The 24622-nt window shown below is 48.9% G+C and overlaps 13 protein-coding genes across 13 annotated transcripts; 7 read left to right on the top strand and 6 right to left on the bottom strand.

Moving 5' to 3' along the window:
- Positions 1-1478: 1478 nt before the first annotated feature.
- Positions 1479-2880, bottom strand: LACBIDRAFT_329673 (uncharacterized protein; the record flags this gene model as incomplete). Its single annotated transcript, XM_001883919.1, has 10 exons — positions 1479-1534; positions 1661-1692; positions 1717-1757; positions 1866-1906; positions 2012-2127; positions 2152-2233; positions 2263-2358; positions 2406-2459; positions 2511-2697; positions 2848-2880. 10 exons carry the CDS (start codon positions 2878-2880, stop codon positions 1479-1481), a joined length of 738 nt encoding a protein of 245 aa, XP_001883954.1.
- Positions 2881-4472: 1592 nt separating this feature from the next.
- Positions 4473-5216, top strand: LACBIDRAFT_303028 (uncharacterized protein; the record flags this gene model as incomplete). The annotated part of the gene is made up of 5 exons (XM_001883808.1): positions 4473-4515; positions 4576-4604; positions 4662-4706; positions 4756-4886; positions 4943-5216. The coding sequence occupies 5 exons, from the start codon at positions 4473-4475 to the stop codon at positions 5214-5216; spliced, it is 522 nt and encodes a 173-aa protein (XP_001883843.1).
- Positions 5217-5381: 165 nt separating this feature from the next.
- On the bottom strand, positions 5382-5757 carry LACBIDRAFT_303029 (uncharacterized protein; the record flags this gene model as incomplete). The annotated part of the gene is made up of 2 exons (XM_001883920.1): positions 5382-5533; positions 5583-5757. 2 exons carry the CDS (start codon positions 5755-5757, stop codon positions 5382-5384), a joined length of 327 nt encoding a protein of 108 aa, XP_001883955.1.
- An 813-nt stretch (positions 5758-6570) lies between these two features.
- LACBIDRAFT_329675 (uncharacterized protein) lies at positions 6571-8313 on the bottom strand (the record flags this gene model as incomplete). Its single annotated transcript, XM_001883921.1, has 8 exons — positions 6571-6865; positions 6901-7051; positions 7182-7360; positions 7488-7613; positions 7681-7739; positions 8036-8069; positions 8144-8166; positions 8296-8313. The coding sequence occupies 8 exons, from the start codon at positions 8311-8313 to the stop codon at positions 6571-6573; spliced, it is 885 nt and encodes a 294-aa protein (XP_001883956.1).
- Positions 8314-10239: 1926 nt separating this feature from the next.
- Positions 10240-11323, top strand: LACBIDRAFT_303034 (uncharacterized protein; the record flags this gene model as incomplete). The annotated part of the gene is made up of 7 exons (XM_001883809.1): positions 10240-10252; positions 10303-10371; positions 10428-10456; positions 10507-10551; positions 10772-11024; positions 11072-11138; positions 11197-11323. 7 exons carry the CDS (start codon positions 10240-10242, stop codon positions 11321-11323), a joined length of 603 nt encoding a protein of 200 aa, XP_001883844.1.
- Positions 11324-11520: 197 nt separating this feature from the next.
- Positions 11521-11889, top strand: LACBIDRAFT_303035 (uncharacterized protein; the record flags this gene model as incomplete). Its single annotated transcript, XM_001883810.1, has 3 exons — positions 11521-11687; positions 11740-11772; positions 11823-11889. 3 exons carry the CDS (start codon positions 11521-11523, stop codon positions 11887-11889), a joined length of 267 nt encoding a protein of 88 aa, XP_001883845.1.
- A 2506-nt stretch (positions 11890-14395) lies between these two features.
- Positions 14396-17365, bottom strand: LACBIDRAFT_329677 (uncharacterized protein; the record flags this gene model as incomplete). Its single annotated transcript, XM_001883922.1, has 13 exons — positions 14396-14503; positions 14619-14749; positions 14782-14802; positions 14914-14927; positions 15070-15220; positions 15569-15874; positions 15921-16035; positions 16107-16225; positions 16274-16293; positions 16321-16519; positions 16574-16787; positions 16879-16897; positions 17157-17365. 13 exons carry the CDS (start codon positions 17363-17365, stop codon positions 14396-14398), a joined length of 1626 nt encoding a protein of 541 aa, XP_001883957.1.
- A 1089-nt stretch (positions 17366-18454) lies between these two features.
- Positions 18455-20349, top strand: LACBIDRAFT_294852 (uncharacterized protein; the record flags this gene model as incomplete). Its single annotated transcript, XM_001883811.1, has 4 exons — positions 18455-18829; positions 18883-18958; positions 19007-19191; positions 19242-20349. 4 exons carry the CDS (start codon positions 18455-18457, stop codon positions 20196-20198), a joined length of 1593 nt encoding a protein of 530 aa, XP_001883846.1. The 3' UTR covers positions 20199-20349.
- A 56-nt stretch (positions 20350-20405) lies between these two features.
- LACBIDRAFT_303039 (uncharacterized protein) lies at positions 20406-20618 on the top strand (the record flags this gene model as incomplete). The annotated part of the gene is made up of 1 exon (XM_001883812.1): positions 20406-20618. One exon carries the CDS (start codon positions 20406-20408, stop codon positions 20616-20618), a length of 213 nt encoding a protein of 70 aa, XP_001883847.1.
- An 845-nt stretch (positions 20619-21463) lies between these two features.
- Positions 21464-21876, top strand: LACBIDRAFT_303040 (uncharacterized protein; the record flags this gene model as incomplete). The annotated part of the gene is made up of 2 exons (XM_001883813.1): positions 21464-21499; positions 21550-21876. 2 exons carry the CDS (start codon positions 21464-21466, stop codon positions 21874-21876), a joined length of 363 nt encoding a protein of 120 aa, XP_001883848.1.
- Positions 21877-22057: 181 nt separating this feature from the next.
- LACBIDRAFT_303041 (uncharacterized protein) lies at positions 22058-22333 on the bottom strand (the record flags this gene model as incomplete). Its single annotated transcript, XM_001883923.1, has 2 exons — positions 22058-22281; positions 22327-22333. The coding sequence occupies 2 exons, from the start codon at positions 22331-22333 to the stop codon at positions 22058-22060; spliced, it is 231 nt and encodes a 76-aa protein (XP_001883958.1).
- Positions 22334-22363: 30 nt separating this feature from the next.
- LACBIDRAFT_303042 (uncharacterized protein) lies at positions 22364-22719 on the bottom strand (the record flags this gene model as incomplete). Its single annotated transcript, XM_001883924.1, has 2 exons — positions 22364-22597; positions 22651-22719. The coding sequence occupies 2 exons, from the start codon at positions 22717-22719 to the stop codon at positions 22364-22366; spliced, it is 303 nt and encodes a 100-aa protein (XP_001883959.1).
- Positions 22720-23263: 544 nt separating this feature from the next.
- On the top strand, positions 23264-24360 carry LACBIDRAFT_303043 (uncharacterized protein; the record flags this gene model as incomplete). The annotated part of the gene is made up of 5 exons (XM_001883814.1): positions 23264-23313; positions 23363-23461; positions 23543-23600; positions 23665-23679; positions 23755-24360. 5 exons carry the CDS (start codon positions 23264-23266, stop codon positions 24358-24360), a joined length of 828 nt encoding a protein of 275 aa, XP_001883849.1.
- Between the last annotated feature and the right edge of the window lie 262 nt (positions 24361-24622).

The raw sequence follows: 24622 nt of genomic DNA on the forward strand, positions 1-24622 counted from the left end.
AGCGTGCTCAGATTCATCGGTTGGCGTTGGAGAGCTCGCAGCATTGCGAATGGTATGGAACGAGGAAGTATTGGGCGAAGATGGGCCCCTTGGTTGGTGGCTATGATCCTATGAAGGCGTGTTGGACTTCGGAGATTGAGATTCATGGTCGGAAGATGAAGCCGACGTATTGCGAGGATAAGGTATGTTTGGCTGACTCCTGGCATTTCCACTGTGACTGAATACTCAAATTAAAGGGAGTGGATCGTGGGGTGTATGGTCATTGGATAGTCGACTTTGACGAAGGCGGGTGTCGTCCTTGGTGGGAAGGATTTACGGATAAAGTTCAGTGGATGACTAGACTACTCTACGTCTATTTGATAATTTTTTTCATAGGGATGCACGGCTCCAGGATCTGGTCTCCGGGTACGCACATTTCATCTGTGCTCGTGCCCAGTCGCAACTTACACGTTTCCTTGTGATAGCGCTTTGACGCCCACCTGATGAATCTCGACTACGCGGACGGATGGAACGTCATGTTTTCCTCCACGCCGGCCAATTTCAATGGGTTGCATTTCAATGGCGCCATGTCTTGCGTTAATGTGCGTTGTGCTTCCCCCACTTAATGTGCTTCGTTGAGCTTGATTACCTGTACAACAGAGTTACTTTGGCGGTGTTTTTGGAATCTGGGACATCGTAGATGGTGACTGTCTCTAGTTTGATCAACATGAAATGATTTTTTTGCTATGTAGGGAAGATGCTAGCTGAAGTTTAGGGACAATGTACAACACCATCAATTATATTTTTGTCCGTTGCATTCAATTACGAAGTTCGGGGAGAGCAGATAATTTTGGTGAGCACGGCGCTTCTGATCCTCCTCGCAGATCAGCCAACAGAAAGAAAACCTGTTTCCGGTCAAGGAGGCAAGCCCGCCAGGTAATCGCAGGCAATTTGGATGTTTGAGTTGCTGAGGGCACTGTTGATTAATGTGAATTGATGTGAAGCGTCTCCGATGGATGTCAACTTGACTTTTTACTTGCATGAGCTTCTTCGTCCTAAGGAAATGAACCACACAACCATCTGAGCAGCGAGCCATTGCCTATATCCAAGAATTTTCCTTGATCTTTCGAGATTTTAACCGCTCGTTCATGCTCGTTACCCTGTTGAAATGTCCAGGTCGTCGTGACACTCGGGTTGAATAGGGACCCTCGCAAACACGCGAGGGCTTCTGGATTCAAGTATATAACTACCTAAATACGTAGTATAATTTGAAATACATATCATCACATCAAGAATAAGGGAAAAAACACGGAGCAATGCAAACGTTGTCTTCACGAATGTGATCCGCTTGTAATTCCAAATACCCTCTTGTATTTTCTTTACCATTGCTTGACCACTTCTTTGAGAAATTTTATGAAGGAGTATTTATTCATAGTTGACAGACTCCCTATTACCTACAAGTTAATAAAACATGTGAACGAGAAACTTATTATTTTGAACTAGGACCACATTTGGACCATTCGCGATGGCACCTTACTGCGAATATTTGTTTCACCTGGGATTGCCAAACAAGCAATAGATGCAATTTACGCCAAATCCACCAACTCAAACCATTTACGTGACGTTGGCTTTTCGACGGCTTTAAATCCGTCTAGTGTCAAGAATCTGAGCCTTGACGCACTGGTTGGTACTATCTGAAATTCTGCCAAGCGGCTACAACATTAGAGTCTGACTCACCGCACATAACCTGATATCGTTTGGATCGACGCCTTGAGCAGCTTTAAATCCGCGTAGTGTCAATTATTTCAGCGTTGACGAAACGTTGACGCACTGGTTAGTACTCTATGTGATTCTGCAAGCGGCTCCTACATTAGAGTCTGACTCACCGCACACAACTTGATATCGTTTGGATCGACACTTTGAACAACTTTAAATCCGTGTAGTGTCAAGTATCTGAGCGCTGGGCATTGACGCAGTGGTCGATACTATATGTGATTCTGCCAAGCGGCTCCTACATTAGAGTCTGACTCACCGCACATGATAATCTTGTCTGAATCGAAGCCTAGAGCAGCTTCAAATCCGCCTAGTGTCAAGTATTTGAGAATTGATGCAGTGGTTCGCACTATATGTGATTTTGCCAAGCGGATACTACATTAGAGTCCGATGACTCACCGCACATGATAAATATCGTTTGAATCGACGCCTTGAGCTGCCTTGAGGAGGAGCAGCTTTAAGTTTGCACTGCCGTTCGTGGCTTCTACATCAGAGTCTAACTCATCGCACATAACTTGACATCGTCACGGTTTGGATCGACGCGTTGAGCAGCTTTAAATCCGCCCACAAGTGTTGAGTATCTGAGCGTTGACACAGTGCTTCGTGCTATAAGTGATTCTGCCAAGCGACTACAACATTAGAGCATGACTCACCGCACATGATAAATCTCGTTTGAATCGACGCCTTGAGGCTTGAGCCTCGAGTAGCTTAAATCCGTGAAGCGTCAAGTATCTGACCGTTAACATAGAGGTTCGTACCATTCGACTCTGCCAAGTCTTGCCTGACCATATCTAAATACTTCCTTGTTGTGCGGCCAAAATGCCCAAGAACTGCGGCCGTCCGAGGTTTGCCTGTACTATCTGCCGCCAAGAACTTCATGAGGTGCAGTGCGCGATGAAACCCACTTCTATCACAATAGACATGGTTGGTCCGAGCCAGCAAATGCTGCAAGACGGTAGTAGATACTCAAGTTTTCGAAAATTTGAAGGGGTCAAAATTGAGCTTTCTCGATGAAACGCATACCGAAACAAAGTCAAGCGTGGGAATTTAAAAAGTCCCTTGGTCCGTTCTCAGTGTATACGAAAAGTAACACACTCCCCAAATCGGGACAGCGACACATAGGGTCATAACGCGACACATAGGGTAAATTGCCGACACATTGATGTGTTCCTCCTTTCTAATGTGTCGATTTTACATGTGTTCGACACATCTGAATGTGTCGAATCTATGTCATCGTGTGCCTGCTCATCTGGCCAACTTCAGTTTCTTTTTTTTTATTACAAGTCCCCCTGTCCAAGTCCTTCTGTACCTGGGTAAATGGCAATATAATATGTATTCCTTATCTACGAGAAACACTTTACATGGGAAGGTAATAGTATACCTACATATGTAGAAGTAGGAAGTATCAACGTAGGAGCACCACGTCTCCCCTTCAATAACGACCCCTTGCTAATCGATTGTTTTGGGCTCGCGTTCAGGTTGTGTTCGTACGTCGGGGCTGGTTGTGCACGCTGGCGTTAAGCTCAACACGTCGGTGTTGGTTCGTAGAGGGGGGCGTTGGGTCATGTTATGTCGGCATCACGAGGTTTTTCTGGTGATATGGGGTATGCGAGGAAGAGAGTGGGGGTGGAGGATGGGGGCAGGCTGGGGAATTGTCGATGGTGCGATTGGGTTTGCCAATCGTGGTCGTGGGCACCCATGTCCGTTTGTCGAGGGTGGTGATGAGCCCCCGTGGCCCCGTGGACATTAGTGGGCGCTCGTCGTCGTCCGTCGATTGTGGGCCCTCGTGGCCATCCGTCGATCGTGGGCGTGGGCCGTACATAGAAGCTTGTCAATTGTGGTGGTGGGACCTGGTACCCAATCGTCAGAGATCGTGGTGGGCCATCATCGGCGTTCCTCGATGGTGGTGCTGGGCGCGCGTGGATGTTGGTGGGCGCTCGTCTCCGTCCGTCGATGGTGGTGCTGGCGGGCCCTCGTGGCCGTTCGTCGATCCTGGTGGTGGGCCCCGTGGACGTTCGTTGGTGGTCGTCGCCGTTCCTCAATCGTGGTGGTGGATCCTGGTGGCCGGTCGTCGATGGTCGTGGTGGTTGTGAGAAGAGAGGGGTAGTGACGTGTGACATCGCATTCGTCACCTCACCCAATTGGGATGTGTCCAACTGTGTTGCTCGTCCTCTTGTCGTCCTCTGATCCTCGACACAGTGTCGAGGATGAGCCTTATCCCCTTTCGGGGAGTGTGACGCCGTACGTATATCCTCCCGCGGGTGGGAGTTCCGTCAGAATATCGTGGCGAAGTGTGAGTGCTATACTCCGCATTGACCCAGGAAGCTTTACACGAGTATATTAGATGGAGGTGTGGTTAAGGTCAAGGCCCTCTTGGGTGTCCATTAACTCTTCATACGGGCAGATTACATTCTGACGCCTTGTTCAATCAATCTAAGAAAACCAGCTATACGTATTCGATCCAAAGGCCTTGCACCATATCGTTTTCAAGGTAAATTAGCGCTCTTGGTGCCTTTTTTCTGCTCACGATTAGTGTTCTATAGTATCAATATGTTTACGAAGAAACATCAGCATTTATTCAGTAAGTTTTTCCTGTTTCCATTGACTATTCATCTTTCTGAGTGGCTCCGGTTGCCTAGAGGCAATCGTGCCCTTTTCGGCAAATCGTTGTTCTCGACATTAAGTTTGTGTAAAGTTGGTACCATCGCCGACAAAGGAAGATGCATAACCCGGTGTTTTCTATTGCGCATATGCGCGAGATGGGTTAGCCAACCCCTCCCTTTCTTTTGGCGTCTTCATATTGCTGAATGCCTGCCTCGTCAGTGCCCATCTTCTATGAGGTGACTCATAGAGTCCGTATCACGCCTTCAACTTTTAATACATCAACGTGAGCGCATCTTCTTTTTCAGCTTCGAGATTCTATTTCAAAGAAGGTCGGCAACGGTCCTCAGGAAGTAAATGGCGTTACCCAAGTTTATTCGGATTCCTGACATAGTTACTTAGATCGACGTTGTACCGTGGATGGCTCGAACAGCGCTTGAATTGATAGGCCAGAGTGGGTTTGGCCACTCCTTTGACACTCTCGCAGAGGACACGGCCCATAGTTCATACAGCGCGGCAATAAAACAGCTAGGGTGAGTTTCCTGGTTAAATTCTCTCCAGTGGATAATTGAACTTCTGATCGCCCAAGTCCCGTTCTTCTGCGATTCGCATTCATACGTTCGTATTTTTGGTGGTTAGCTAATGTTGGAACCCCAAAAATGCGCCGCTTCGTTGTCAATCTCCTTCCGTGGAAGAGCTTGCATGACGTGCGCGACATCGTTGATACCATCTACAACACCTCCTTGAATATTTTCGAGTCAAAGAACAGGGCGTTGTTGGACGGGGATGAAGCTGTTGCAAGACAGGTTGGGGAAGGAAAGGATATATTGCTCCCTCTAACAAGGAGATATACTGGCAAATGATGACCATTGCAATGCCGATCGTAGTTGGCGAAGATGGTAAAGTTCAACTCCCACTCCTCGCCAGCAAGGCATAAGCCGCAGAACCGCAATAGGAACTCATCTTGTTAGCCCAAAGTGTACGACGTTACTGTAATACCAATTGTCACACCGAGGAGCGCATAGGTGCTAGGAGCGAAAATGAGCCCATAACAGTGGAGTCGTGAACCCATGCGATAGGAATGGCGTGACGGGAGAAAGATTGGGTGACGTCGAGGTGCGCGTGGGTGCGAGGAGCGTGTCATGAGCGTGTAACGGAACACGCCCAATGGGAATGGGGTCTGGGGAGAAAAATCAGACGACACCGAGGTGCGTATGGGTGACGCTCACTCGTATGCATAAACGCGTTTGATGGGAATGGGGTGTGGTCCACACCGAGGTGCGTATGGGTGACGCTCGCTCGCATGACAGAGGATGGGCATAGAAATATGACCACCGGGGTGCGTTTGGGTGCCGCTCGCCCGCATGGCAATGAAGAAACGTTAAGAAAGCGAAATACGAACATCTTTTCTGTGGAAAGACAACATTCCTTCCCCGCGTCGATGGCCAAATCGCGTGTTCAACACCTAGATCAATGTAAAATGCGAATGAAACGAAATCTGACGGTAGGACAATGAACTTACCCTGTAGGACGTTGAGCGAGTGATTTGAGGGGGAAAGGATGGAAAGAAATCTTACCATGGGCTTATACTTTGCTTATACTTATATCGCATCTGCCGCTGAAAATCAGGATTTGACTGATTGTTACCATGCATTAACACCTGAAAACGCGTATTTCACTGATTTGATCGCAGATCTCGTCGATGCGTGCCTTCGGGATGCTGAACACCCGGTCACAGATCCCGGTAACAAAGGATAAGCCATCCAACACTTCAAAGTCCGTTGAATTTGCACCTTGTTTGCACCAGCTGACCGTGCAAGCTATAGGACTGGCAAATCACAACCGATTGTAACGTTCTATAGTTTGTTCGAATCGCGTTGACAATACGATTCGAATGAACTATAGATCGTTCCAAACGGACGTAATCCGCGATTCCTACAGCTGGCACAAGCCATCAAACATATCAGAGTCCGCTACTAGTCCGCTGGATTTGCACCATGCAAGCCATTGCAAAAGGTGACGTCCTTTAGAGCGCTCGCGCCATCCCCTGAGTCTCGATCTCTCGCTCAGCGTTGGTTCCCAGCGGCTGCACCACAGTTTTCCGACCTTCGCGCATGCGATGCTTGAAGGGGTGCTGAGCGAAACCTGGTTGAAATTTCTTTGGACATGATGGGCTTGAGTTCCGGAATGTAGTCGACGAGAACAATGCAATGATTATTAGATTGCGTGTACATGAGTCCAGTCAATATCCACCCTGATGCTTTCGACAGTCATTGTAGTGCATTTCTTCTCAGCGACGCGTGCGAGGTGACTTTGTAAATCAAAAGCTCCAGATTTGCAATCGTCGAGCCGTATTGCCGTTGCTGCCGTCCCGACCTTTAGAATACTTTCACGTGAAATACCCCCTTCGTATACCAGCTGCCAATGCTCTTCGACGTTTTCGAGCACTAGACACCGCTTGGTTTCTCCCCGCTCCGTCGCATTCTTAACCGAGTCTCGTAGACAAGCAAGGCTTGAACCAGTCATGGTGTTGAGGGCCCTACGCACAGTTGTGTCGCTTGGAATATTCCCAAACCTACTGTAGACACGTTTGACGTCGATGTGTGATTTAGCGGCAAAGTGTCATCTGCCGAGCGCCAGCGCGAGTCTCCGTTTGCATAACGATTCCGCGCAAGTATAAAAGAGCTGATAGCCCCGACTGATATCTAATTGAACAAGATAAGTATGGCCATGTAGAAGTTGGGCAAGGAGATACTTATGATGGGATGGGGCCGACGTGAAGGAACCGAGCGACAGCCAAGCCGTGAGCAGTCCCGCGAGGATCGTACTTTTCACGAATAGGGTTGTAGATAGAATCCGGAGGAATTCTCCGATCGTGTCGAAGCCTGAGTCTCCTATGATCTCTTCCATTCGTTCGAATTTTGCGTCCAATTTTTGCGCGTTATCCTGTGGAGCTCGAATTAGCCGTTGTTGACTCCAAGATTTACCAGCGTTGCTGACAGGAGAGCTGGGAGTTGATCGCGAGGTTAAATGTGAGGAGGGCAGAAAGGTTTCAGGGGAAGATAGAGCAGGTCAAAAATTTTTGTACGCCCCTCCAGGCTCCGAAACGACGTATCATCGTCCTCTTAACGGACGGATGCCACCCTCGAACCCCCACATCCCGCCATGAATCTCCCAGACCTCGACACGACGTATCGCGCCGCATCTCTACGCGCGGATCGCGTATGGATTGTCGGATGGCGTTGGCCGATGTTGAGAACCTGCAAAAGGCAAGAATCAAAAGGTTAGTCAAGTCATTTGAGACCCTACGCATGAAGAAGTACTTACCCGTTTGTTTGGAGCCACCATCGCGTCGACTCAACATACCCATTTCCGCCAATCAGTATCTGGGCAAGATGTCTCATCCCCGCACTTCTTCTGTTTAAAGTTTTAGGTTGATGTATGCATCGGAACGACTGCGTGCGGTCAATGTGTGAAGATCAGGCGAAGGATTCGGCGTACCTTCGTCTTGCTCGTTTCATTGAATCGCAACCTCACCGCCTCCATCCACCTCTCCAAACCTCGTTATGACGTATCGACGTGCGGCAAACGCATCGTCGATGTTCTGGAAGTCGGTCGCTTGTTGTAGCTTTTGGATGTAAGTGAGTGTTACGTCGCTCTAAGTGCTGAGGTGATTACTTACTTTGCGCGCTACCACTTTCCGAAGGTTTCCCGGCCTATCCTACACCTTGAACGCTGATCCTTCAAATAAGATGTAAGTGTTTGTCGTTGTGAGAGTATGAGAACTTACCTCTGAGTTTTAGCCATCATCGCCTTCAATCCACATCAGCACAACGTATTGAGATCCTTAAAACATGCTGGGGATGTCTTTGATGCCCCGCCAATCTGCCGCACATTGTGGCTTTTGTTTTACGCGGATTTGAGTGTTGAATAATTACTTACCGCTTTTGAATGTCCCATTATCGCCGTTTATCCACCTCGCTAGTCGCCAGTCTGTCATCAAGCTGCAACTTATACAAATATGGTAAGGTCGTACTCATGGACTTATCTCTAAAGTCTACCCGTGGTTTCTGAAGCGCGTGGATTTCTCTAAGTGTTCAGCCTTCAGATAAGATTCTGACACATACTTTGCTGATCGATGAATTCGGCGGGACTATCCGTTTGTTACAGGTGGAGGAAGTCGTGCTTGATGTGTCGTCAACTGGCAGATAGATGTGTTTGTTGCCGTCGTGTCGATAGGAAATTTACGGGGAGGTTATAGCTACTCGTCCGATTGACTTTGTATTGAAAATTACCACCTACACCAGAATCACGGACATTTACTAACCTTCTTCAAGCAACTCAGTGGGTGCGCGAGGTGCTGCGAACCTCTTGAGGACGCCGTTGACGACGACGAGCAACGGCACATAGATACAAGTTCGCGACGGCACTTTTGCCTAGAGCCAGATGGACGGCAGGCTGCGGAGCGTATTGCAGAGTTACTGCACGGGTAACGAGTCGATGTGATGGAGCTAGTGCTCGTGGTCGTCGTCGTCGTAAAAGGCTGGAGCATGAAGTGGCTGACGAAGTGAATAAGAATACTAGTCAAGTATGAGAAGAAAAATACAACTCACCTCCATGGAGAGTCATCGGATAGCATCGAAAACTTCAAAGCCAAGCGTTAGCGGGGTCCGCCTTCGTAGCACGTCTCGCGCAAGTCAAGGACAACGTCGACAAGAAGTGTTCTGCGCCCAGGACTGGTAAGTCAATGAAAGAAAAAAATTGAGTTTATCCGAGACACACCGATAGCTGAGGTGTATGGCGATGTTACCCGACGTCAGGAACGAATCGCCTGCATCTGTCCCGGAGGCTTGTTGAGATATGGTGGGTCCGCTCGTCACAAGGCCGAAAGCCTAGAAGAAATCAACGGTGAGTACCTATGTATTCGCGCGAGATAAGCGGACACTGACCTCTAACCTCAGATAAACTTATTTACAGTAACTGAAAGAGTATTCGTAAGTAAAAAGCGTCCCTTGAATGAAATGCCGACACACCTTTTTATACAGAACTGTTGTTCATCGTCGAGAGTAGCGTCGAAAGGTTTACCTGGCCATATTCAACACACATCAGCATTCAACGACGGGAACAACAGCGACTTACAAGACAGAGGTAGCGAGGGATGCGAAGGGGAGCAGAGGAGAGGAGAAGTGGAGGAAGGGAATGGGGATTGGACGTTCAGTCCCCCGGCATTTATAGACTTTTGAAGGGGCTGTAGGAGCGTATTCGAAATAGCACATACCTATTGGGGGAAAAAGCCCGATGAGGGTGTGTCGAAGTAAGCAGAAGGAGCCGGATGGGTGAGGAGGAAGTCTGTGTATTCGTGTTTGGCTACAGTTGTGTTTGCTCAATCATAATGGTGACATCACACAAGTGTGACACTGATTTTCTCCTCCCTCACGTGGTAGGGAACTTATCGACAGCTCTTTACGACTCACCGTTGGGAGTTCCGCAAGGACATTGCAGCGAAGTGTAAGTGCCACGTCTTGTATTTATTACAGAACTGAACGAGGCATATCAGACGGAGGGGTTGTCCAGGTCAAGGCTCTGTTTGGCGTGCGTCGACTCACCTCTAGTAGAGGGGAAGAGTACAATCTAACACCTTGTTTAAACAACATAGGAAAGCCAGTTGTACGTATACGATCTGAAGGCTTTGTATCTCATCATTGTAAAGGTCAGCTACTTGTTATAAAGCCCTATCGCCGCTCACGACGGGCAGGATCAATAAATATATATGTCTACGAAGAACCATCAGGATTTATCCAGTAGTTTTTCTCTTCTTATTCACGGTTCTGCCACTGGCGGGCTTTTGCCGCCAGAGGCAACCTTCTGATCTTCGGTAACACTCTAATGTCGACGTTTGGTACGTGAAGTAGATACACTTGATACGCTCCCCGCTTTGATGTATTCTAGGGGATTATCATCGCCGGCAAAGAAAGATGTTCAACCCAGTATTCTCTGTCTCGACCTTCTGTGAAATGGGTTAGTGGAGCAGTCGTGTTTTCCTGTCGTCCCCATGTTGTTGAACGTTGCCCCAGTACCCACCTTCTACTGTGTAACTTATCAGGTCAGTATCAGGTTTTTTATATATTTCTGCAAACTGGAATGTTGCTTCAGCTCCGAGACTCTACCGTGAAGAAGGTTAGAAACGGCCCTCAAGAGGTGTGTCGCAATACCGAGACCTGTGCTGTGTCCTCAATATATTCTAGATTGTCATCATCTCGTGGATGAGTCGAACAATGCTTGAGCTGATTAGTCAAAGTTGACGCAGATACTCCTTTAATACTCTTGCAGAAAACGTCCATACAGTTCGGCATATAAACGTTTAGGGTAACCATGCTCGAAATCTTCATATAAACCGACGGCGCCAAAGTCACCTCAGGCTGGCTTTGCGGCTAAAGGTCTCGCTCATCCAAGCATACTTGTTCCACATGGCCATATTGGTAGCCCACGATTCCGCCGCTTCATCATCGACGTACTTCCGTGGAAGAACATGCACGATGTGTACGACATTGTCGATGCTATGCACAAGACATCCTTGGAAATATTCAAATCGAAGAAGAAGGCTTCGTCGGATGGGGACGACGTCGTGGCAAGGCAGATCGGGCGGGATAAGGAGATCATGAGCATACTAAGTACGTCACTCCGACTATCTCTGAACCTTTTCTATTGACGTTGTTAGTGAGAGCCAATATGGATGCTTCTGAAGAGGATAGGCTTGAAGATGATGAACTTATTGTGCAAGTATCGTGTGTATTCCCTTGTTGTGCGTCGCAATGACTGTTTCTGACTTCCTTGATTTAATAGAAACTTTGACATTCACTGCGGTGGACACGACGCCGAGCGCACTATTTCTTATAATCCACTTACCATCGCAGCATCCAGACATCCGAGAGAAATTGTGTCGCGAGGTCACCGACCTCCCTTACGATGAACTGACCTTGCACCTCCCATATCTCGATGCAGTTGTCAGAGAAACTCTTTGTCTTTACCCCCCAGTGCCATTCCTCTCCAGAGCGTATGTGAAAGTATTCTCTCCAGTTTTTTTTTCCAACAGAATCCTCAATAGGATGCAAGAGATCGTCTTGCCTCTCTGTAAACCCTTAGAAGATGTCAACGGACAACCCATTCATGAAATACCCCTCCCAATATACAAATGTCATGATATCGATTATTGGAGCCAACCGAAACCCTGACATTTGGGGCCCTGACTCCCTTGAATGGATCCCAGAGAGATGGCTTTCCCCTCTTCCCTCATCTGTCTCTGATGCACATGTCCCAGGAATCTATTCTCATCTGTTCGTCATCCAATTGTGCCGTTCTTCTTTGATTATAGTTTATTTTTCGTAGGATGATGTTTATGGGGGGAGGACGAGCTTGCGTGTACGTGCTCGTTTTTTTTCTACACGATCGCTTCGCCAAATTCTGCCTAGCGGCTTCAATTTTTGGCGAATTGAGTTAGTAGGTCGTCCAAGCGATGTTCCAACTCTTTCCTTATAGTCTCTCAAACTTTTTTTCTGGTTGTGTTATAAAGATCGGACTGTCACTTTGGCTCCTCCAAGGAGATATTCTGGCAAACGACTATCGACGTTACTCCAGCCGTGTTAGGCGAAGGCGGTATGCTTCAACTTACACTTTAAGTTACCAGGGTCGACCTCAGAAAGGACTGAAGGGTTGGGATGATTTTTTGGTGTATTTTTTCGCTGGAATAAACGTTATAAGCATCCACTTTGGGTGTCAAGGATGGTTCACCTGCCGTACCAACTTCCCCGGCGGTCTTGCGTGAATGGCGCCCTTTGGTGCCCCTCCTCAGTGCTTTTTACGACGAGTTGATGGATGGATGTTTTGCACTAGACAGGTTTGCGTAGATGCAATAGCCTTCCACAAACGTTGGGAAAAGGTGAGCACAGTGGGTTGGAATGCGACTGCCACACAAAGCGCACTCTCAGTTTCTGAGCTCAGGTAAGGCTCTGTTCAGCGACGAGAATACTGTACTAATACGACCAAGCCTTCACGTCACGCGTCACATTGGAGAAATTTTTTTTTTTTTTATTCGCCTTAAATCAAAAGAAAATTTTTCGGCCATCTCGGCGAGAAAAAAATTCCAAATCGATGAAGAGTTGGTCGTTACGGTCGTATTCTCATTTTGATGGCAGACGGTATTAACCGTATTATTCCCACCATGCCAAATCAAGTAGGAGTCGGGGAGGTACAGAGCTGAGTCTTAAAAGGAGTGTTTAGTTTTCCAGCTTTTTTTCCAAGACTTTCTCACGCAAATCTCTGACTCAGGCCACAACCTGCCCAGCGTTTCTCGGCTGTAAGCCCCTTCGCGGGGGCATGCTCGCCGCGGGCATGAACTGCTGAGACGAGTGTTCTCTGAGGACATGATAACTCTCAGCGGGTCGCTCAGTCGGGAAACGGCCGCGCAGGGGCAGGCGTCTCATTCCGAGTAACGGCAACGCTGGCTTCCTATCGAGTCTTGACTGCCGCGAGAGGACACTCCGCGATTTCAGGTTAACAGTCAGTATTCCGCCGTAGACGACAGTTCCTGCCTTAAATGCCTTTTCAACTGCAGTGACGCCCAGCTCGACGACGCCAATGCGCTCTCGAGAAGCCCCACGAGCCACGCTAGGTCACCGTCGGCCTGATTCACGTCTTTTAGAAGGAAGGGACGCCAGCTTGAGTCGGAGAGCCGGAGAGCGGGGATAACCCTCTTGGTAAGCTATCAGTCTTGCATTACTTATTCATTCAGCATTCCGTTCTCCCTTTCCTGGCCTCTGAATTCCTTGCCACCTTGCGTCTCTTGGTCTTTTGCCTGGCTGACTGACCTCCTTCGTTACTCAGATTCTGGTTCCACAATGCCTGCGCCGACCCCAGCTCAACGTCCGATTGGTTGCACCCAGCATGTGGTTATACGCTCGTTCTGTCCCGCCGAAGCTCAGAGCTGCTGAGCCTTTTCGTCGAGCGCCCTCTCCGTCCTTGGCGACGGCTCAAGCTGAGTAACGACTAAAATTCAGATCCTATCAATCTGGGCCTCACCCTGAACTGGCGACTATTTCTCCACCGCTATTTTCTTCCTTCTTCCCGACGTTCCCTGCGCCGTTACGCACAAACCGCCCGATGATTCCAATTCTTGGGTGTACTGCGCGACTGATTCTCATCTCGACTGCGTTTAGTTGACGTTGGTCGCAGCGTACAGGTCGCGTAGATCCGCCGTTCTACCTAGAGCAACGGTTCGTCGCCCTAATCGGAATAGACCGACTCCTTTCAATTTATATAACTAATTATCCATATCCAGTTTACGGAAAGGTGCGACTGTCGACCCACTGACACATTCGAAGTCATTGACCTACGTGCAGTAGCCACGTTGCCCACCCTCCGAAGGTGATCCCAGAGACAGCCTAGAGCCCTCTCAGTGGTTGGTTAGTTATCTTGTAAGCGATTGGATTCCTCAATTGTGGGATCCAAGCTCGTACGGAGATAATTGAATGAAAGGGCATGCATCGTCGACGCTTTCGGTCTGAGGGGGAAGTCTACGTAACGACTGTCCATCGGGATTTCTTGTACATAGACCCAGCGGCGAATTCTAGATCCTCTACGCAGTGCGTCCTCGACGGGGAGGGATGAACTTGGATGAACTTGGTCGTTATATGCGCGAGCCTTTGATATGGATTCGTTGAAGTCCGACATCCTTGGACGAGGAAGACAACCCTTGAGCTTGAAGCCAGTACCATGAGTCGGAGATCGGGTACACGGACGCCTACTTTGTAGCCGTCGACTTTGCTTGACACGATGACCCAGAAGTACGAACTGACCCGGAGATGATCGATGAATGGTTGAACTCTAGTCGTTTGTTTCTCAGAGCCACAATGAGATCGGGGACAACTTATTCACAACTCACCGTCATCGTATCCTGGCCGTTAACTCAGTCGTAGGCGGCTTTTCCTTTGGAAATCCCCCAGGCCATTAACCTCCCTTTCATCCGCCGACCCCATCGGAGAGCTTGTCAAGTCCAGGAGATGCAACGACGAAGGAAGAGGCTTCGGCTCGGAAGTCGCATCTCCTGTTGCTTCAATGCGTGACCTTCGTCAGGTTTGTCGTGGATCTGTCGGAGCTAGAGAAAGTGAGGACGAGGTGAGGGAATGGAGGAAATGTAGTCAAGCGACGTCGTTATCTACAGAAGGCGGATCGTCAGAAAATGGGACGACAAGTAAGAGACAAAGACTGACATTCGAAACGACTGAAGCGCACAGCGGGAATTTCGGGACATAACTAAGAGCTGCGGTGAAGTTGGCTGCGGCCGCTGGAGCTCTAGAGTTTTGAAACGCAAGAAAGTCTAACTGTGTTTGTTCCATTTCAGCTGAAAAGCAAGACTAACGTCCTAGAACTTACATGTCAAGACGTGACCTTGCGCTACGAATGAAAAAGAGAACAGTTTTGAATGAAGCCCAAGATGAGAGCATCCTAGTCCCTAGTCTGGCGCCTTAGACCGCTCGGCCATCTCGCCGTGTAGTCTTTGCAAACCTTCTGCATTCATTCTGAAAACTACGCAAGCCACCTGCAATGCTATTAACAACGCGAAATGTTTTCTTCTAGCTGAAGGAAATTTCAGTAAGGAAACGATCGGTCACAATGTGGATGAAATGCCCACCTTTCGACGACGTCCAAGCACATCCTTACGCCACTGCATGATTTCGCATAATCGCAATGTTTTGAAGGCGTGATACCAGTTTTGGGTCGAGAATGTCGTCACGTAGTTGTCCGCTGCGATGGACGAGGCGGGTGGACGCAGTGGTTTCTGGGGACCCAAGTTGCTTCCAGTCGCGGCCAGCTATCGATGTTGTATTGTACCGCCTTTTCAGGAGTACTTATTCTGTATCTTCACGGCGACGGTATTTTGTCGTAATAGAGTCTTCAATCCGACCCTTTTGCCTTCAAAACAAGCGTGTCCGCGGCGTATACATTAACTGATCAAAATAAAAAAGAAGTACTGGAATGAAGTCTACCACGTCATTTGAATACGGAGAAACCTCGTCTACACCCTCCTCCTGTTCCCACTTTCTGTCTTCCTCTCTCTTCACATCCTGCTCACTAGCCGGGTTCTCCTTCTCCCACACCTTCAAAGCCTCTTACGCCTCCTAAACGAGCCTCCCAGCGACCTCCCCGCCGTACCCCCCACCGCCCGGGATCTCCAATACCTCTTCTCCAGCGTTCCCCTCAGTTGCCTTCGGCGATGAGGAAGCCTTCGGGTCCGATAACGCAAGTTTCTCGGGAACAGACGCCTGCAAGGTGGCGACAGCACATTCTCGGTACAATGTGCCGGGCTTCAACCCTTTTTCAGGCATCGCGTCGGGAACTTGGGTCAACTGCACGGGGACCTTGAATGGCGTTGGGAGGAAAAGGGCGTGTAGCGCGGATTGCGTAGCCCTTTCTGGGGACTTGAAGAAGATCCGAAGGACAGGCTGGAGGAGGACGTAGCTAGGTGCTATCAGCCTGAGAACGCATCGCGCTGCAATGCAAATAAGACTCACGGGTACGGTGCGCCTTGCGTATCAGCCAGGATTTCAGTATTCGATCAAAGGCATGTCCTCGGAGTCGGACTTCAAACTCAAGGGACCCAATGCTCTTTGCCGGTTCTGGTTCCAACTGTTTGTCCAAGTACACTGTACATTCTATGTTTTCTCTTTACTTGTGTTTTTCGCCTTTTACATTCTCACCTTATGATAGACGTCACTCTGTGCCGCGATGTTTTTTCTACGCGATGTTTTGCTATCTTCAAAAGGCGTCGCGTAACGATCTTTCTTGGGCCTTGGCCAACTCTCCGCCGTGGATGAGACTTTACAAGGTTCGTTAGCGTCGTTCCGCGTTTGAACCATTCACTTACCAGTTTGGCGTAGCGTCGACCTCGTTTACAATGGCATAATGACGTACAGAATGTAAGTCATCGTAGACGAATCCCGATAGATGGATGAAGATGTACGTTGTGGGTGCGTCAAGTAACGTGACTTCACATGTGATCGTTCACCCAGCAATGACGGGGTAATTTCAGTGCAGGGGTAGCGTACTAGACGGAGCACTACCCAATGTAAAGAACTTCCAAGGTGTCTGTGACAAAGCTGTTGGAACGAGTCTACGTGAGCATATAATCATCGAATTCAATTGAAAAAGAGTGAGCGCAACGCACATTCCTGACCAATAATCTGCTGTTCATTCATAGATACGCCATCGACTGGCAAGCCAAGAAGGACAACTCGCATGCAACATCTTCTGTGTTGAATGTTCTGCTCGTCAACACGCAATGTCACAGGCACAGTTCCAGGACTTACAAATAAAACAACGTAACAACGGCGACTCCGCCATCGCGACACGTGCAATATGAAGGACATCTCGGGCCATTCCTATGTCCAGTGAGGTTGCCAATTTCATTGATCTTGCATGATCACAGGGAGTCAGAGGCGAGGAGAGTAGGGCGAGTCACGATGGACTCACTGACTTCCAGCAGTTCCGGCTAAAATCTGTGGTCATCTCAATTCTGTTCGTTTCATATAGGCCCGGAGTCTAATTGAGACTGAAGGATGGATCAGTGATGATAAAGGAATGTTTTGAGGCTGGATTCGATCGTAAAATTGCCATCGGAAGAGGTAATGGCATGAACTCACCTTCAAACCCTTATTTCGCAGCCAACTTGTCCGTTAGGGTGCCAAAGCGATCGGAGGTGTTGGGTAGTGGCACGAAGAGGGCTGAAGCACGATTTTGGCGTGTTCTACGTTGGATTGGATTTGCCCATGGTCGTCTGTTTGGCCGTCGAAAGTGATGGAGTGTGGGATGCAATCTGCTCCTTCAAGACTTGGGGGTGCCGCGCTACACCGAAGGTGATACTTCCCTGCGCAAGACCGTCGACTCCCTCGCTCAGATGAACTATGACGACAAGCGCAAGTTGCTCGTACAAGTCGTACGTTCCAACACAGCACTCCATTTTCGTGCTTGGAGAGGTTGACATTAAGTGCAGTGTCAACATCCGAGGCCAGCCCTTTGGTCAACGACAGCCACAGATACTCTCGAGTACGTCTGCGGTGTGGTTGTGCGTGTCCTAAACGGCGAAATACCATCTCGAGGTGAGTCTCCCTCGGGAGCCTCCATTCTATCTTTTTCATTATAGTCGCCAACGTCACGCTCATACTTTTGCGTTATTTCATCTATTCCACGTTGGTTCCGCATACCTCGCGTGCTGCTCCTCAATCCTTCTTCGCATCCCATTTTTCCGCATGCCCGATTTATATTCACCTCGGAGATCGTTTGAGCGGCGATGTGCTCTCTGCGTTCACCTCTTCTGTTCTATTTTCCTCGCTGGACTTTACAGGTTCATCACCATTACAAACCCGCCAACGGACCTCCACTTGAACACCATCGCCTGGCCGTCATCAATACCCCTGTCAAGTGAAACCCACCTATTGTAGGATTTTAGTCAAATCCCGATCTCAGATATACGTTGACCCTCATCCCCAGCCCAAAATTCTCCATCTTCGTCGAATCTTTATCTTCAAAGCATCTCAAGCTCTATATGCACCATCCCCGAAAGTGGGTCACTCCATTGACGAGAGGTGGAAAGTACCAGGTGACTGCTAAATTAGGCGTCGTAATGTTGTTATATTGAGATGGGGACGTGAAGGATCCCAACTTGGGCATAGAAAATTGCGGCTTGCGTAGATGTTACATGTTCATGCATTCTCGACCTCGTAAATATGAGAGCGCTCAAGAAATGTAGTATTTATAATATATACCTGTCCTGCCAAATCCGCCAGACCCAAGCCAGACCCGCCAAACCCGCGGAAACCCGTACCCTTACCCGCGGAAACCCCTACCCCTGGTTGCGGGTTCATGGGTGAGTTTTGCGACGCATCGTTCGCCATAAAGAGAAGAGAAAGAACATCACGCCGACTTTAAGTAATTATAAGTTGCAGGTATTAGGTAAGGATCGTTACGCCTTCCGTCACACAATGTCACATTATGTGACTGACAATCATCGCGTCTATTGTGTTTGTGCTTATCACTTTAGACGTTCACTATGTCAAATCGTTCGCTGACGCCTCCTGAACGCTCAGATACACACACGCAGCTGGTGGACGCAGAAGATCCTCCGACCGACTCGGAGGCAGAACGGCAATCAACCCCCACGCAGCGGAAGCGACGCCTGGACCATGACGACCAACCTTATATTCCCGATGTTCAACGCAACGTCAAAGATCAGACGCCCAAGAAGAGGAAGACCGCGTCCACCTTGGCATCCTATGTCAAGTCAAATGTGATTCGGGAAGCTGTGGCTGTCCACGGGGCGCCAACAGAGGGTCATCAACCCAAGTGCCTCATCTCCGGTGTCAGCGACAAAATGACAATCCTCGAGTTCTCCCATGTCATGGGTGGCTCCACACCTTCAAAAGAGGTGATTGAGATCCTTTTTCTGGGGCCAACGTAATCTTACTTGATCGACAACAGATGGATTGTTTGGAATGGTCTTGGAATAGGAAGTACTACAGTCTGAATGTTGACACGAGGAAGAACCTCCAAATTAGTGGGTGATCGTCTTACTACTGCTTCGACTTACTCATGTTCTGCTCAGTACGTGTCACTCTCCACCGCTGGTTCGACATGACAAAAGCGTCCAACCCGGTCGGCTGGTTTTGGCTCCCGGTTGACCTTGATATCCTCAGTAATATGCATGCCACCTACGTCGGCAATGTTTTTATCTTCCCTGTCCTCCCTGAAGCAAGAGACAAAATGAATGTACGGAAGGACCCAGAGTCTGTGTGTGCATTTCCACCCTGGCTAGAAGAACGAATACTGACCATCGTTAGTTCTACGGAAGATCTTGCAAGTTCCGCTATCAACTTATCCCTCTTTCTGGTATGGAGGCCTCGTGGTCAATCAAACGTTATACCGGCAACGCTCTTGGCCCATTCGATCCCAATCTCATAGAGCACAGCGCGTACCCCTTCACCAACCTCCTGCCCATTGAGCTCCATGTCCCGTACCACTTTGTCATCGTCAACACTGGCAAGAAACTCCGCCAACTATACGGCATGGATGCAATCAACTTTGAACGTGATTTTCCTTTTCTGCTGCCTACGCAGAAATTCGTGATGACAGCTGTGCGCAATATCTATGTGGCTTGGATGGCGGCGATGCCCCCGACATCGTTCACTGAAGGGGCCTATGGCAACAAGCCGAAGTCAGCTGCAGGGCAGACACATCTTCCCGGAGAAGCTGGATCAGACGGCAGTCCCCAAGGTGGGGGTATGCCCTACGGGGGGAAGGATGAGGGAGGCCAAGCTCAAGATGATGCTGCCGGCTCATTTGGTGCGATGGGGCAACAACAGGCTGCTGACGAGTCCCTCGCACCTTGGGACTCAGCTTCTTGTCTCAAGGCTTTTGAGCCTAAGGATGGGGGAGGCCAGGCTCAAGATGACGCATGCGGCTCTTTTGGTGCGATGATGGGACAACAACAGGCCGCTGCCGAGTCCCTCACACCTTGGGACTCGGCTTCTTGCCTCAAGGCTTTCGAGCTTGCCGATGAAGGGAACGAGGAGGATGTGGACGATTCGTTTGTGGATGACGAGGACGACGAGTATGAGGACGAGGAGTTCTTTGAGGGCTTGAAGCAGTGGGCGAGCGATGTATGGACCGCGACACATTCTGACAGCGCGTCTGATTCAGAGGTGACCCTGGTCGGAGGGACCGCGGCACATGTTTCCTGCAAGAGTCTAGACGTGCCAGCGACTTTGGAAACACCACCGCTTCTTTCCGTCCAGTGACTGATGACTGTTCAGTTATCGACGTACATTCTTGTTTTTCTGTTATATGACTGCTGTGAGGCACCTTGTCAAGTGTTTGTCTAACACTATTCCCCAATTTATACTCGGCATTCCTCTTGATGGACACTGGACTTTATTGGTCTTGTCTCCGAATTTGACACCGTAGAGTTTGAAATGGACCCGATTTCCATCCTATGAGTGCCGTCAATGCCCACAACTTTGAATCACATCACCTCGCCATCGCAAAACGCAACGCACAACTTTAACATCTTCAATAGTGCCATATTTGTTCAACCGCTCTCTGCAAAGCTTCTACATAGTGTGCAATTGAAGCAAGCGATGGGAGAACCTCCAAAGTCGGATGAACCTGTACTTTTGGCGGATGGACAGGACCTGAACCCCAAGCATAAACACCGTTGAGAATGAGTGCTTTCCCTTTTGGTCAGAAGCTGCTTAGCGACATTTAGATATTAGATTAAACCTATAACCAACTAATTAATATCCAATCTACGTTCCGCAGTCAAACATTGACTGTACCTTTTTTCGACATGGTTGAATCTTGAATCCCATGCCCCCAATGTCTGGTTCTTTGAAAATCCGATACGGACCCAGGTTAATCTAATCTCATCACCCAACTGACTGCAAATACGTGATGAAACCTGTGCATGACAAGACGGATATCATATTACTTGGCCAACCCGGAAAGAAAAGTCTGCCATTCACGAAAACACAGTTCTGTCTTGGTTCTGTCCATATAGCTTAAGTTGCTAAGAAACGCTTGCCTCGTGCCACGCAAACACGACTCCTGGCAGATAAATGTGTTCCAAGCGTCTCCCAACTCATTTCATGTTTCGGTGCTGTTGAACTCCATGCAATTGGAGCTGTATCCCTTGCTAAGTTTCTACAATTTTGGTTACGAGCTACGCTAACACACTTGCGACTAGTACTTCGGAACTTCTGATCCGGACATACAATTTTTGTGCGTCTATCAAGCTTTGGACTCTCTTGACAGCGTCGCCCTTAAGATGATTTTTTAGTAAGCCAACCAAAAGCCAACTTTCACCAGTTTTTTTTACGATCCACGTTTATATCGGCTTCACCCCGGTCCCATGAATTATATCATTCACTGGGAAGACAATAATTTACAGCATTCAGGCTAGCTCTCTTTCCATAAATACTGGAGGGTACGTTCCATCCCTGCACTCGGCAGTGTGCGCGAACCACTGGTATATCAAACCTTTTCCCCTTCCGCGTGTTTGCAAGTCATGGGCTTCTTCTCGTGGTCTGATGAAGACTTGATGGTAGATCGAGTTTTCTTACATGAGGTCACTTATTCTATGCATCGAAAGAGCTACCAAATCATGATTCCGATCCAATCTCGCCAACATGTGAGAGTCATTCATCGGAATTGACACTGCAGCACTCGTCTTGCACCAATGTTTGGGGGGTCTGTCCAGTCGCTTTCCTCTGGAACATTCTCGGTTCCGTGATTGAAAAAAATCCGCTTGACCCTCACCGCGACACCTGGGTTGGTTGCCTTCCTTACTCCGGCTATACACTACGACCCTTTGGAACACCTCCTTCAATGTTTCGATCGTCGCAGCCTCAATGCAGCTGCAGGTATGGTACCTGTGGGTCCGACGGATATCTGGGAAACACGGGTGCTGTGGAACTCTGAAGACCGAAATGTACCCTCGATTGGATATCAACAAGGAGGTGGGTAATTACTAGCATGCGCTGATTTTCTCCTTGACCCCTGCGACGTGGGTTTCGTTGGTGATCGCGAGGATCCCGTCTGCGTTGAGGGACACGTCGCCAACGAAAATCTGGCCAGCCTCCCATGGCATATCCGGGTGATATCATTGATTCCATGCGAGGCGGGTACCGTCCGGAGAGAACTTGGGCAACGCGTAGAAATCGGCGCCGGAAATTAGAGGATGGATGGATTTCCCCTTGGTATTGATGATACATAACGAGGTTACGATTCCAGAAGGGGTGTCGTCTGTATGATGGAAACGAGGAGATGGGTGTGTACGGGTGAGGCTCGAAATTGGCGTATCGATAAGGGACTTTGTCTCAATATCTGAATGTCAATAAAGATATCTGTGAGGACGTTATGATAACTCACCTGGCATTACTGGTTCTGGCTGATTACCATCCGAAATTCAATAGACGCGCCCATCCGGTAAATGTGAAAAGTAAATAACACCAGCGTGAATGACCGCCGCTAATCCACCGTATTCCTGAACGCCTGTTCGGACATTCCAACCTTCCCCGACTACATCCTTGTTTAATTTGGTATGAACTAGAACGTTCCGCCCTGCCTCGGACGGTCGGTTTTCGACACGGTAGACTTCTGAAGTAATGACGTCGACGAGAACATCTGCGATGCCGTTTGCCTTCAGGATTATGAGTAAACACGTCGCGTATTGTGGAAAATGGCAGGACGTACCCCTTTAGTTATGGCTTGTGCTGTAATAGGCGATGACCAAGTCCCATAGGGCGCTGTAGATGAGACCATTGGTATGGATCTGATGGTGGAAAGCAAGAGAACCGTCTATGGCAAACAAGTACAAAGCAGTGGAGATGCCAGACAGCCTCGGTTGCTCTTGCGCGTGCTCAAAATCGTTTTGCTGCGTTTCCTGTAAAAGTTACAAATATATTCTTATCTAAATTCACTCTCTCGACGCGCATCTCAGGAGAAGTAGCATATGTAGATAAGATTAAAATCACGTGCCATCAAGCGTCACCTGACGAATTTCGGACTNTCAGTCGTTCATTCAACACCACGATGATCCACCTCTTCGGCGACGAGAAATGACGAAAGATTAATCTTGGAGGGGCATCGAAAGTCGCGAGTCAGGCTGAACTTCTCGAAGCAGCACGAGGACGACGCAATGAGCGATCGGAGCAAAAACGCAAGAGTGATCCTGCTGTACGAATCCAATCGTAGTGGCGCGGAGTCAGAGAGGCGAGGGAGGTGAAGATAAGACTGAGGGGCGCATTCGAAAGGGATGTAGCTGGGTTGGATGGGCTTAGGTGTCTGGTCTTGATAGGGGGCAAGGATGAGGAGGCGCTGGGACATGGTCAAGCCAGATGGTGCAAGGCGAGGAAGGTGAGAGGCTTGTAAGGCATCTCTTTCATCGAAAGTAACTCTGATATAGCACTTTTGTTCTCTCCGGCATTGCAAGGGTCTGGGGAGAGCTGGTTAGTGCTCATACGACAAGTTTGCTACTAGTGCGGTCGACTTCGAGACATCCACAGTGCGCTCTCCAGCTAATTTATCAAGAGACTCTGACCGTTTCTTATCTTTAGATCATTGTACGCACCACCACACATTCAAGTCCTCAACCAACTGCTTTCCTGCGAATCGACGAAGCGCGTATTAGGGCCACCAGGCGCGTAGGCGTGTATAGCCATTACCACTTATCTCTTGGAACGCAACTTCTACACATTAATATCCCAGGTTATCCGACAGACAGTAAGCCACTTTCTATATTCGCATTTACGGGTTTCACGTTCGTCTCTAGCCTACGCAGTTCAAGATATCCCCTAGCCTCATTTCCCTCATCACGGTGCCACTCGCCACTTTCCCCTCGCCCTCCCCGTGCATCAGTCCCATATTCGCCCACATTTTTACCATTCCGCTTCTCCCAAACGGATTCCACTTTTCTCGTTGTCTCATTTCATATCCCGCATCCCATTCTCGGATCTGTACGTCCTAGAGCAATTTAGCGCCACCATAGCAAGTTCCACGAGTACGGAAGACAAAGTTCACCTCGTGGCAAACCTACACATGTTCATTGCCCCTCACTACTCGAAACTCGGCGGCCGCTCTCTGTCAATATATCTCCGTTTCCTTGCAAACATCTTGAACGCCCTCCCCGTTTCCGTCTTTGATCCTCCAAGGGAACACATCCCCAAGGTAGCCCACTTCGAGTACCATTCGGATTCAGACGATGATGAACCCAGGCCTCGCGTGTCCCTTGTTTCATCTTTCAACAAGCCACAACCCCTACCAAAACTTGATTCTAAGACGCTCACCCGCCGGAACAAGGTCGTTGCACCTGCCCACATCGATTCTTTGATCACCTCAACCCGTTCAAATCCGGATGCGCGGAAAGAACTGGTCGCCTTCCTTTCGGCCTTGACGGCCGTCTGACCTTCTTCGCGAGAACAGATTTTGGCTAAGGTTCTGGTGCTAACGGGAGGAGGATTGGTACGTGAGATATATCGCGACTCTGTAAGGCGTTCCCCCCTTGGCATAGAGGTGAATAGCAGCACTCTTCTGGGTACGTCGGCGTACACGTCTAAAATTCAGTCAACTGATCATCTCGTAGAACCAGCTAACGCCGTACATTGGCCACCCTTACTTTTCCTGTGTGAGCTGTACACTCAGGCGCTCCTCACGATGGGGACGACGA

The sequence above is a fragment of the Laccaria bicolor genome, genomic scaffold, assembly GCF_000143565.1.
Source record: "Laccaria bicolor S238N-H82 LACBIscaffold_23 genomic scaffold, whole genome shotgun sequence".
NCBI lineage: Eukaryota > Fungi > Basidiomycota > Agaricomycetes > Agaricales > Hydnangiaceae > Laccaria > Laccaria bicolor.